General features: G+C 45.1%; 1 protein-coding gene across 2 annotated transcripts in view; it reads left to right on the top strand.

Moving 5' to 3' along the window:
- The first annotated feature begins 544 nt into the window (after positions 1-544).
- The window catches only part of mtus2a (microtubule associated tumor suppressor candidate 2a), a 35,883-nt gene continuing 22,891 nt past the window's right edge, over positions 545-13,536 (top strand). For both annotated transcript variants that reach the window (XM_086098568.1, XM_086098567.1), the window contains exons 1-3: positions 545-637; positions 10,247-12,522; positions 12,610-12,859. In XM_086098568.1, coding sequence (XP_085954694.1) covers positions 10,516-12,522; positions 12,610-12,859 — 2,257 coding nt within the window. In that variant the 5' untranslated portion in view covers positions 545-637; positions 10,247-10,515. The remainder of the gene's footprint in view (positions 638-10,246; positions 12,523-12,609; positions 12,860-13,536) is intronic.

The raw sequence follows: 13,536 nt of genomic DNA, 5'->3' as shown, positions 1-13,536 counted from the left end.
TTGTTGTGCAATGTCATAATCGATGCGTATGATGGCCAAATCACTTAAGTGCTCTTGTTGCCTTTATGAGCGGAAGTAAATCTTAATGAGCTTTAGTTTATAAAAAAAAAAAAAAAAAAAGAGAGAGTGAAACAGGAATCATTACTACGTTGCAGAGGTCCATAAATAATATATAATATATAGGAGAGTATGATAAATAAATAATATTTAAAAAAACTACTACTTTTACTAATAATATGATATACGTGTAATTTCAAAGGCGCTACACACATAAAAAGCATTGTTATTATTTGAAAACGTGAACATTGGCCGAGATTCATTCAAAATGTGCAATGCTCCATTTAAGGGAGCCTGCTTGGGGAAAAACACCGGATTCGATTTCAGAGTGTTTAACAACGGCTATGCTGGACAAGATCCAGCAGGGGGCGCTGTGGTGCAGAGACAGAAAATCTGGCACTCTGACATCGCATCAAAGAGTGGCTGCAGCATCAGCACCACCATCATCAGCTCCTCCTCCTCCTCCTCCTCCTCCTGTCCGCAGCATCTCTCTCCCTCCCGCTTCGCACCATTTCATCCTGAAAGCGAGCGAGTGCAAGGCACGCACGCGTGCTTCTGGCGGCTGCGCACGTAACGAACGGTAAGCCGTGCGTATTTTGGGGGGGGGGGGGGGCAGTTAACAGTCACAGCAGGTTTGCGTTGATTATTTGCTTTGTCATGTTTACGCATCTCGATTTGTACTTATTTCTATTTCTCACACGAGAGGTGTCATGCGTGTTTGTACGGTGAGACTGCAAAGCGGCGCGGCGGCGCGGCGGCGCCAGGTCAGACGGCAAAGATCGCGCCGCTGTGACGGATGCGGCAGGTCAAGTCGCTCATGATCGCGCGTCGATGATCGGAGCTTGAGGGGTCCAACTCCTGCCGTGGTCCTCTGCGCGCTAAATGGAATCTCGGGCATCGCGGTGGGCATAAAAACAAAAGCAAAGGCTTTGTTGCAACTAAAAATGTGAATTTGACACACCGTCATGCTGACTAAACTCATTCAAGATGGAATGGGTTTTTTTTCCCCCCCCAAGTCAGATGCTGCGGCATGAATAATTCAGCTCTCTTTTGGGCCACAACTGTTATTGGTCTCTAAAGTAAACAAGCACCCAAAGCAGCTTTGAGGTACTTTTTGTAGTCATTTGCGTGAAGCGTAAATTTCTGCGGGCGCTGTGGGCATGTGGAGAGGAAAGGGGGAGGGGCCGGCCGGGTCAACGAAAGGTAAGCACATTGTCGCCCACGGCTGGCCGCCTCTTGTCCTGATTGAGTGTTGTCTGGCGGTCAGGTTGTCCTTGAACTGCACACGCGCGCGTGCACAAAAAAAAGGAGGGCAATCGTGTTGCTCGTTAGCACTGCACAACTATCTCATCCAAATCCCCCCCCCCCAAAATTGGGGTTGTCAATGTCACAGTATTTGTTTGAGCGGCGACTTGGCACTGCATCAAAGAAGCCCGTGGCCGCCCGTGGCCGCCCGTGGCCTCGGCTCGCCTGGCGCTGCCTGCCGGGGATGCTGATGCATGCGTGATTGATTCATTATGTCTGACCTCTGCGATGTCTGCACGACGATCAATTCAGCAGATCTCTGCCAGTGAAGCCCACCGGGGGGGGGGGGGGGGGGGGGGGGTTCGGGGGGTGTGCGCCTTGGAGTTGTGTGGCTCACGAGCTTGCAGTTATACTAGTATGCACACGTGAGACATGTTGTCAGGGTGGGTGTATGAGTGTAGCGCGCACGGGTTCGACCTTCAAGGTCATTTTATAGGACAGAAAAGGGGGAAGAGGAGGAAGGGAGAAAATAGAGACTAACAATGAGGTAAGAGAGTATGAGGAGACGTGGAAAAGAAAAAAAAATCCCCGGATACTTTTAAAAAAAAATTTTTTAGTAGATCTTGTAAGTCAAATAAAGTTGTAATATAAGAAAAAAAAAAGTGGGTTTAAAAAGGTGTAAAATCACAGAATTATTTTCGATTGGGAATTTTTATGGCCCCTGGATTATTAGTTTCAATTTATTTATTTATTTAAAATTATTTTTATTGGGTGTTCTATACCCAATATGTATTTGGAAAAAGAGAATTGAAAATTATTCATTTTAATTAAATTTGTCTCATGCAATTTTAAGGAAAAAGCCGTAAAGAAAAAAAAATCAAATTAATAATAAAAATAAAAACAGTAAGGGTAATAAAGTTGTAAAATTATGAGGGAAAAAAAGTTGGTAAAAAGTCATAGCTTTAATAAGTGTATGTCAAAATTCACCAGGACCATTTTCCGAGAATCACCATCAAAATTATATTATTAATTGTTGTTAAAAAATAATAATAATAATAATAAAGAATGAATACAAAATAAATCATACATTTTTATAATCATATTTCAGCTTGATTTTCCATTATATTACAGCTCACTTCTCAAATTGTTTTAATGTGGACTTAACACTTTTAGAAAGAGAAAATATTTTAATTTGTCCGGTTCGATTGAGTTTGTCGCTTTAGTGGCAGCACTTTTGTCGCTTTGCTTGGACAAAAAAAAGAAGAAGAAAAAAGCAAATATATTCAATACTGCAGTGGCTATTATGTTGCGGATTGAAATGTGCGACAGCATCATTTGTAAATGTGTGTGTGAGACAACAAAGAGGGCTGCAATTACTTTCCTAATCTCTTTTTTTTACACGCGCGAGTGTGCGTGCGTGCGTCTGAGGTCGAGACACACAAGCATACACGTACGCTGCAAACTGCCTTTGTCTGGAAGGTGCCTTGCTTGAGGGTCTCTCCGCACACAAGGAGGACATTGGATGAGGAGCTTGAGCGCGGCTCTCACGTTCTCACAACTTTTTACATTTACCAAGTGCATGTTGGGTTGAATGAAGTGAGCGCACATGCTAATTTCATATACATAAATACGGATTTGTGCATGTCAGCAAAAATCCCGCAGTCTATTGTTTGGACAACTTGAAGGCCCTCAAATGTCAACATCAAATCTGTACGGGTTTAACACTAATCATTTTCTCTCGGGCGCCAACGTAAACAGCAAAAACCGCCAGCCCACCAGGTATCTGCCCTGTATGCCAGATGGCCAATCCAGCCCCGCTTCTTGCCCCCCCCCCCTTACCAACATTCCACCAAAACCTCCAGCTCGCTCTCTGGCTTGCCTTCACCTCTCAACTGCTCCTTTACCAGCTCCCCCCTCCCCCCACGCTCGCGGCGCTTCATTGCCGCTTGCTTATTGCATTTACACACGACGAGGCTCGCGAGAAAATCCGACCCCACTCTCTCTTTCTTTCCCTCCGCAGCGCCCGTCGTTGAGGGTCCGAGAACAACAGACGTGACCTCGGGCTCGCGTCTTACGCCTTCTTTATCCGCGCCGTCTGCACATTTGCCCGCTTTCTGGCAAAAAGGCGAACTTCCTGCCAGTCCCGCGCGCGCGCGTTTGTGGAATCTCTCGAGCTCGCCGTCTGAACTCCTTCTTCAGCTTTTCTTTGTCTCCTCGTACAGCCATGTGAGCGTTAATGGTTTTCCTCCAGGGTGGAGGGGTTTTGCTAATAACAAAGCAGAGCCGGCGTGCAGGAAACGACAACTTCTCCCCCAATGACGCCATTAATCGGCTACGATGTCCGTCTATATTGAGGTCTGCCGGGCCCGATAAAGCGGAAATAATTGCTACTTGGTAAAAGCAACATAATCAAGGATAACACGTTCATTAGAAGGATTTTTTTTTTTTTTTGTGTGTGCATGCTGTCAAATTTTCTTTGTCTCTCGCTGGTCACCAACTGAGTGCGTAGGCGGCGTCTCGGCAAACTGCGCACCTTTTAACTGCGCCGGTCCTTCATCGCTTTACCTTTCTGGAGGTGTTGATTGTGTTAATGAGTGGGGCTATTTTTAGACGTGTCAATGGCAAGCAGTCATCGCGATTGCGCGAGCGGCTGCACGCCGGGTTGAACGAGCGGTGGCCATTTTTCATCTCGCTTGAGCAAATAGATCCTATGACTGGTTCCATGAGTATTTGCCCAGGCATCCTTAGCAGGTAGCCGACATTGGCCGCCTGGAATAAATCAGCTTTTATTGCAGATGATCCGATTTCCACTTTCTCCTCATTCGTCAAAGGCATGAACACCCACTCTGACCCCAAATCCTGTTAAGAGCCCGCCTCGTGATGACGAATGAATTCCCCCCGGGGTTGCGGGAAAGGCATCCGAATGTAAATGAGAGAGGAAGATGGCGGATTATTGCGGTTTGGTTTATGGCTAAAATTGGGATTGATGATGTCAGCCTCCCTCGTTAACTCCGTATTATCTTGCGAAAGGATTGAACTGACGAGGGATTTTATTTTAGGAATGAAGTCATATTTAGATGTACGGGGAAGACCCAATTGCACGTCCCGTGTGTAACAGAGGACAAAAACAAAGACTATGTGAGGTCAAGGGTTAGAATAGTCAAATGTCCGCTTCTGAAAACTGGCCTTTCGCTTTGCATTGTGCTTTTTCTGCCTTGAAAGTATATAAAGTGCTCCAACAATGTCTTCTTTTTTTTTCTTCTTTTTTTCTTTTTTTCTTTTTTAAGAGCTCAGTATTGTTCATTCGGAAATGTCATCATCATTGCTCTTTTATTTTTATTTTTTATTTTTTTTAATTTTTATTATTATTATTTATTTTTTTTTATTTATTTTTTTTATATATTTTTTTTAAGAGCTCAGTATTGTTCATTCGGAAATGTCATCATCATTGCTCTTTTATTTTTATTTATTGTTTTTTTATTTTATTTTATTTTTTCTTCTTATTCATTTACGTACAACAAAAAAAGGCTGCAACGGCAGAAACTGGGCTGCAAAGCAAAATCAGCAGTCACTATTAATTCAACACCGACTGAGTTCAATTGAACACTTTTAAAGTGCCTATTTTCTAAATAGTATTAAAAGAACACTTTTGAAGGTGTTAAATGCAGTTCGTGCAACACTCGGCGATCAACTGCAAAATCACCAATCGAACTCTAAAAAAATCAACACCCAAAAATGTAAGCGTTCCGATTTTGTCTGTCTGCTCGATTGGGACACGACGACGCGTTACCATCTGAGGCCAGCAGGGAAAACTCAGGTTTGCTTGACTGAGTTAGATTGATCTTAGTTTGCTTCCAATCAAATCGGTTGCCGATTGTGTGCAAGAAGCAAACTCCTCTTTTTTTTTTTGTATGTTTGACTATTTCGTAGGATTACGCAGCGGTCCAACATTTAGTTCCATGGTGCCGAGTGACCGAATATGTTCACAATTTCAAAACTATTTTTTAACTGCGGCCGTCATCAAAATGCTACGGCCATGTTTTAAGTGACACTTGAACATTCTTAATTATTCTAAAAAAAAAATAGGCAAAGCATTGTAATATTACGCGAAAACATATTGCATGTTCCAAAATATGACGAATGAGCATTAATCAAAGTCAAATCAGAGCCGTTAAAAGAAGTCCAATCAATAACGCACTGAATTCCTATTTCACGTCACCAAAAGCCATCGGCACCCTTTCGCGATTCCATTGTATTTGCGTCAAGCTCATCTCTCCGCTTTTTTAGCAGAACCAAAAGAGGAGAATGGCTGCATGGTTAAGACCAGCTTATTCCCTCAATGGATTCTCTCACTAAGCTTTATCCTTACTGGTGGATCCCAAGAAGTTGAAAGAAAGTCTAAGGAGGGAATTTCGACATTTGATGACAAGACAAGCATGAATTTGATGTGCAGAATTGTGTCAGAGTGGAACGCTCACAGAAAGACACGCAATTTCCTACTTCCGAGCCATGGGAAAGCATCTAAAAATATGCACGGATGAAAAAGGCGCCATTAGAGATTAATTACAAGCAGGCAAATATACTGCGTACTGTATGTGCGGTAACGGAGGAGAGGATGTTGATGTCAAGGGATAAATGCTACGCTGCATTTTTATGTAAGCGCGGCGCTAAATCTAATTATGTCATGTGCGGCCACAAATTATGGTTTATGCTCATGTCAACGCTCCTCCCATTTGTGTCGCCTCTTTCGCTTCCTCCTCACTCTGCTGGAATTCACACGTTGAGAGTGTGGATGAAACAGAGGAGATGCGACAGGAGTGTGAGCCGAAGTGTGTGTGTGTGTGGGGGGGGGGGGGGATGGAAGCCTCCCCCCCCCCTCCTGGGACCACGCTGTGTAGAACCTGTCGGCTCTCCGGAGGGGGGGGGGAGGAGAGCAATAAAGCAAAGTGCCGAAGACAAATGGCTTCTGTAATATCCACATGTGCTACTGGACCCACAACAAAAGCGGCGAGAGAAGGCATGCGTGTGCGTGTGCGTCCGCTGTGCGCGAGCACATGGAGGTAGCGGTTGGGGGCTTTGTTGGAAACAATGGGCTTCTCCACATGAAACAGAAATCCCGGGTTAAACATTACGCTGGCCCTGTGGCGTCAACGCAGGAGAAAAATAATGTTCATGAATAATAATTGATTTTGTACCGTTTACTCATCTGTACATTCAATTGAGTGAGGGCGGCATGGCTCAGGTGGTAGAGTGGCCGTCTCCCAAACCAAAGGTTGTGGGTTCGATCCTCAACCCTTATACGATCATGTCGAAGTTCCCTTGCGCAAGATACTGAACCCTCATTTGCCCCCAGTGGATTTGGCATTGCAGTTCATTTACTACCATTTCGTAATCTGTACGCTCAAATTTGTGTACCCTCAGTTTACTAATCTGTACCCTTAATTTACTAATCTGCACGCCCGGTTTAGTAATAGGCCATCCATCCATCCATCCATCCATCCATCCATCCATCCATTTTCTGTACCGCTTGTCCTCACAAGGGTCGCGAGGGTTACTGGAGCCTATCCCAGATGGCTTCGGGCAGTAGGCAGGGTACACCCTGAACTGGTTGCCAGCCAATCACATACATCCTCAATTTAGTTAACTGGACACTCAAATTAGTCATCTCCATCTACAGTTTCGTCATCTGTACCCCCGGTTTCGTCATCTATTCTGTACTCTATTTACTAAACGCTACCCTCCATTCAGTCATGTGCACCCTTAATTTGATAATCCGTACCATCAATTTAGTAATCTGTGCCCCCAGTTACGTCATTTGTACCCTTGGTTCAGTAACATGTACCCTGAATTTAGTAATATGTCAGTTTATAATACGTACTCTGAATTTACTAAGTTTCCTCAATTTACTCATCTGTACCCTCAATTGAATAATACGGACTCTCAGTTTAATAATCTACACCCCCAATTGAGTAATCCCTACTCTCAATTTAGTCATATGTACCCAGACTTTGGTTCGTGCTTTACTAAAAAAAAAAATGTCAGGAAAAGCTTAATAGAACATCTGAACTTTGTGTACTACTTTCCTATTGATACCGGCCTTTGACCCCATTTTGTGGCGTTTTAGGAGTATCAGAAAGACCATAAAAACACATGACTGGTTGAGGATTTTAGGGAATTGTTACAGTGGGGGAAAAACGCAAGTAGATGAATTTGTAAAGATTACAATTCCATTGATAAGAACATCAGTGCTACCATCCCATGTGACAAATAAAACATTTCACACCCCTGACCCGGCATTATAGCTTTCCCGCTGATGATGACGTAAACACAAACACACCACGATGTACTATTTGCTTACCTTTAATTAAATTCACCGCTAACGTTTGAAACGAAGGCTATAAAAAGAACTCGGCTCCGATAGCGCAACGCAATATACGTCCTGTCAATGAGAGCTATTATGTGCTCATTAGCAGAACCAGACCTTCATTAATTCCTCCACTCGCTCTTCGCTCTTGTGATCACCAACAAACAGTCCTCCATAGCTCTTCTTATCGATGAAATATGAACATGCATTACTGCATTACTTTTGTTAACAATCCAGGCTTTCATTCATTTTTTTTCCCGGACCTGCCAGATCGGAGCAGCGTCGCGAGATGCGGGTTTAAAAGCATCCCCCGCTAAGCTACAATAGTGACCGTCTCTTTCTGCCGCTGACCTTTCTCACTCGCCGAAGACCATACGTGGATTGTGTCGTTCCCATGGATAGCATTGCCATGACAACAGAAGCAGGACTGCTCTTTTTTTTTCCGCTTTGGTTTTGCATCTTACATTTCTCCCGGCGGAGTTCAGATGTCATGCGAAGCAAAGAAAATCTTTCTTACAAATGCTCCTACCTTGTTCACCTCATGCTCATGGCCAGGAATACTCATTCGGTCTTATTTCATAATTCCACTGTAACATCAAGCATAATAGCAGGAAATGAAAAAAGACAACTTTTCTTGATACTGTATTTTATCTCCCATGTTTACTTCCTGTATGTGTGATGGCCAGCATTTTGAATAATGTTGTCCTAATGACATGCACTGTAGCCTACGTGTTGTTACCTTTGTTTTGTTACCTCAATAAGGGAATTCAAAGATACAGGTTTCTACATTTTATCTTTTTATTTCTACTAAGGGTGTCAAAATGATCGCGTTAATATCTCGTTAACATAAAGTGCCTTTTAACAACACTATTTTTTTTTTAACGCTCGATTAACGACCGCCCCTTATTTGGAAAGCTTCTACTAAGACTAAGGGAATCCCCTTCATGACGCAGCAGAAACGTCCATGTAACTATTACCCAATAGAAATTCACTGTACTACACTGGAGCTAAAACACACAATGATTAAGGGGGCAGAATGTTAGCGTGGAGGAGCCATTTGGACTGCGTTTCCGTGCTTAGAAAGAACGCACTCGGTTAGCCGTTAGCAACGAGCTAGGTTGCTCCAGCAACATTTTAATCAACTAACTCCTCTAATTTCTACTCACGATTTTCACCAGATTGATGCCGCCTTCGGGCTCACCATCCAAAGAGTGCTGCCATCAGTACGGCTGCCAACGCTGCATCAATGCTAGGACTGATCAGTCATCTGAATTCTATACTTGCGCTCTGCGCTCTGCTCTCCCTCTCTCTCTCCCTCTCTCTCTCTCTCTCTCACATATCCCACTGCTCTCCTGGCTTTTCAAATTATTTCTGTGTACGCGCTTATAATTAGCTAATCATTTGTTTGTGTTCACCAATTGAGGGTAAATATTAGCAGCGAGGCTAAGTGGAGCAGCAGAGAGCATGCTGATAAGCTTTACAATTTGTTTGCGTGCTTGTCTACCGACAGGGTTTTCGTTTCGCAGCAGTTGGTGTTCCCGATACAACACGAGCTTGGAATGATGTTAGAAAAAAGTGGTAGAAAAAAAAAAAACGCCACGTTTACACCAAGAAGCACTGTTCTATTCAGCATCACACGAAGAGGCGCCACATGCTAATGAGTACTAATGCCCCTGCTGTACTTATTATTAAACCGCAGGAGCTCAGTTTGCAAACTTGGAATCTATTCAAGTATTCATAGGGATGAATTTGCATTGGAGGGACAACACATCCAATAGGAGGACAAAAACAACTGATTGTTTTTTTGTTTTTTTATACATCGCATACTGTCCCTTAAGGTACAACACGCTTAACATCATCCATTTGTATTTTTGTTGCAAAGCAAGTAGATCGCTGGCTGCCGTTTTGTTGAACACAAGAGACTCGTGGTATATTCAACCATATGGTGTGCTTGAGGAGAGTGTTAACCCCCTGTCGAGATCAGGCCAACAATATGGATTTATCCACACTGAGCCAGTGCTTTTGCTTCTGCTCCTCAACACTAGCATGTTTTCGCCTGATCGCAGAATGCAAAAAAAAAAAAAAAAAAACACCAAAAAAAAACGGAACAAACCACTGCTACACACAGTACAGGGTATAAAAACATGTTTTGTCCCAGGTGTTTTTAATTTCAGCGTCGCTTAAAGGAAAATCAAATCAAATCATTTTACAGCCTCCTCCTTCCTCTTCACCTCTCCGAGTGATCCCCGGAGTAATTCCGAGCTAACAAGCAAACAGTGCAGAGCCTAAACCAGCCCGAGCCTCCCTCCTAACTCGTCTCATTCATTCATGCCGCTCAGTGGCCATATTCCATCACAACTAATCAATAACACTCTTGCTTTTATATTTTGAACACACAAAGATTTTGCCTGCAGTTTTTTTAGGAGATACAAAACAAATGCCGTTTATAGACTTAAGCTATGTGACGAAACCGACTGAGCAGGAATTATATAATTTTAGGAATTGCTTTTGAAAATATTCAACAAACGAGCGGAGCTTGTTGTCTTACAGTCCTCTGTTTTTTTTTTCTTCTTCTTTCAGAATGAAGAGTCCTCAATGCAGCGTCACAACAGACTGCTTTGCTTGCTCAAAAGGGAATGCAAGATGAGTGGTGAGCTGATGTAAAAAAAAAATAATTTAAAAAAACCTTCCTGAAATTCTGTTTTTGGAGGACCGCATCACAAAGATCCTGGACCAAATAGGGAGGGAAAAACAGACTGCCATCCAAGTCAATCAATGGCCTGAGGCTCTCGAATTTCCTTCGGGATTAATAAGGCATCTGCCTGAGCGCTCAGCAGAACCGGTCCAAAATGAGCACGCCAACTAGTTTCAGGGGACATGAGGTTGTCGAGAGAGCGGAAAGGATCGCAAACAAAGCTCCAATCCAATTCCCTCGCTCTGGCGATGACAATGCCAATCAATTAACATCATTAAGTGATCAAGGGGGATCGTTAGAAGACACAGGGTGCAATACGACCTCGCTCCCGCCTCTGGTATCACAAAGCGAATCCCACGACGAGGTGATCATCTGGGGCTCTGAGCAGCAATGTTCAGAGCCTGGGCTGAGAGACATTGAGCTTGTGGAGTGCCCGGACATGCGTGCGCTCTTGAGAAACCCGAATGGAGAGGATGACGATGACGAAGATGGGGGAAGCACAGGAGAAGGTAAAGATGAGGGTCCGATGTCGATATCGTCCAGTTCAACTGCCAGCTCCGCTTCAACCGGGGCGAGGAGGAACGACAACGACAGCAACAAAGTGGAGAACAGAACTCAGAGGGACCAAAATGAGTGGAGAAAGAATACTAGTCATAGTACAGAGCAGGAAACTTGTGCGATAGGCTTGAACGAAGAAGAGAAAACCGACGCAGGCCGACGAGGACTGAAGCAGTCCAAGTCGGAAACAAATGTGTTTGTCTCCAATCTATCCGCAATGAGTCTCAGCGGAAGTCTGTCCAGTACCCTGAATTCTCGCCGAGAGACTTTTATCTGTCTGCCCAGCTCGAAGACGGACATTTGTTATGCCAACAACGCTACCTCAGCCCAAGCACTAAGAAGGGCCGCCCAAGAAGATAACAAACCTCCGCCGTCGTGTTTTCAGGAGATACGTGATCAACGCCACAGTCAGGACGACAGACAAGAAGAGAGAATCCAGTATAGGAACGGATCCCCCTCTGATGGCGGTCTGGGCCAAAGGAGGAGGACTGGATTTGAGGAAAAAGTTCTACCACCGAGGCAACAGCAGCTTGTCAGACCGCTGTGCCAGTCAGAAATGGGTGGAGCTGAAAACTTGGCAGAACTTAGCGGTCCGGGTGCTGAAGTTGGCCGACCACCCTTCAACGACACCACAACCGTTTCACCAAGTCACACTCACAATGGGTCAAACAATAAGCTTACAAAATCATCTTTACGTGAACCATCAGATTTTTCGCACCTGTACAACACATATGGAGTCTTCCAATCCAAACAGCCCAACCAGGCATCCAAAAAAGAAGTTTTGTTCGTGGACAAGCAGCCAGGTTCAATGACAAAGTCTACTTCAAACACCTCCAAATCTTCCCCTATGGAGAAGCGACCCCAGACTCAGTTCACCTACAGACGCAATTGCTCCAGTCCCAAGAGGACATTTACGCCTCCCCACTCCCCTCTCAGGACACCCCAGGGCTCCCCGAGCAGACAAGCCACAATGTACCTCATCTCTAAGGACGCACGTAGAGGAGCTCAACACGCCCCGTCAGGAAGCAGCCCCGACGCAAAGACATCAGCTCGGGGCCATGACGGCGCTTGCACGAGAGCACCGGTTAAAACCAACATAAATCCAACCGGAATCCCCCAAGCGCCTCTGAGCAACCAGCAGAGCAACCCCAACTCAAGCCATAACTCAAGCCCCAAAGAGAGCCCCCCTTCACCGAAACTTAAACCGAAAGGAGTCCGTCCAAAAATCATCACTTACGTCCGCAGAAATCCCCAGTTCAAGCCTCAGGCTGCTGACGGACCTTATCAGGTATCTTCTCTACCGGCAAGGTTGTCCATGTACGCCCATGGTGCAGGCGCAACACCTAGTTCCTTCAAAGACACCCCAAAAGTCCCCTTCAAGACTGACAAAGAAACCAGAGGGCTGCCGGTACTCAGTGCCTCCAACTTGCTTTACGACAAGTACCACAAAGACGTGCAAACAAACATCTTCCCATCAGGATTGTTGGGTAGGACCATCCGGGGGGGTACAAACGCTGTCCCTCCGACACTTGCCCACAGCTACACGGCGCCCCCAAAGCTGGCCGGCAAAACCGAAGACTTCTATGGAGCACAACACTCGGAGGTAGGTATTCTGCACGAAGGCGTTGTGCAAGTTTACCGATTTTTACAGCATAAATGGAAGTATTTTATCCAATGTTTTTTTTTTTAGGTCAGATCAGCCAGTTTGAAAGAGAGTTCCGCAGAGGACCCACTACAGCTTCGGACAGCGGCTCAGACCGGAGGCAGCGGAAGTCTCTTGCGCTCCGGCAGAGGTCTACGTTTAGGCCTGGGCGCCGTGACCAGGACGGCTTCAGGCTCGGTCAAGGGCAAAGGAGCTAGCCAAAGTCAGAGGTCAACAGTCAGCCAACCAATCCAACAAGTCTACCCAGCAGCCAGCCAGAAGAGCTACAATACCACAGGTAAAAAATAATAATAATAATTAAAACGAGTCCAATTTCATTTGATCTACCAGAGATTTGTCACGCCAGAAAGCTGTTATCGGTCCGCTGCTTTGCAGCAGTCAGTAGACGTCGGACTGCTCTGAAAAAATTTGGCCCGAGATGAAAGCAGCTCATTAAAAATGCGTTTGCTCAAATTCTGCTTGATCCGTTTGGAGGATTTTGGAAGATGCACACTTGCTCTAAGGGGAAATGTCCTCCTCCAAGAGGCTGCTGCGTCTATGAAACCAAATTAATAAATAGCCTTCCGTTTTCACTTCTCCCTCCTTGAGTTTAATCTCCAGTTCAGACAATTCACGTTCCAGCTCCGGCGCCCCCGCAGCCCGCTTTATGTTGCCGCTGTGGCTGTCGCTGGCAAATTGGAGCTAGGAAATCTGCTCATCATCCTTCCTTCCTTCTGATAGGTTGAAGTTCCATTTCTCACCTGCATACATAGCGGGAGATCGACAGACGGATCGGTGCAGCGTCTGCAGTGATGCGGACGCTGTATCGGTCCGTTGTGGTGAAGGAGGAGCTGAGCCGAAAGGCAAAGCTCTCGATTTACCGGTCGATCTACGTTCCTGTCCTCACCCGTGGTCACGAGCTGCGGGTCGTGACCGAAAGAACGAGATCCCGGATACAAGCGGCCGAAATGAGTT

The sequence above is a fragment of the Leptonotus elevatus genome, chromosome 16 (genome assembly GCF_054856555.1).
Source record: "Leptonotus elevatus isolate MCC_2025b chromosome 16, RoL_Lele_1.0, whole genome shotgun sequence".
In the NCBI taxonomy this organism is placed as follows: domain Eukaryota; kingdom Metazoa; phylum Chordata; class Actinopteri; order Syngnathiformes; family Syngnathidae; genus Leptonotus; species Leptonotus elevatus.
This window is presented reverse-complemented; position numbering and strand designations above follow the sequence as displayed.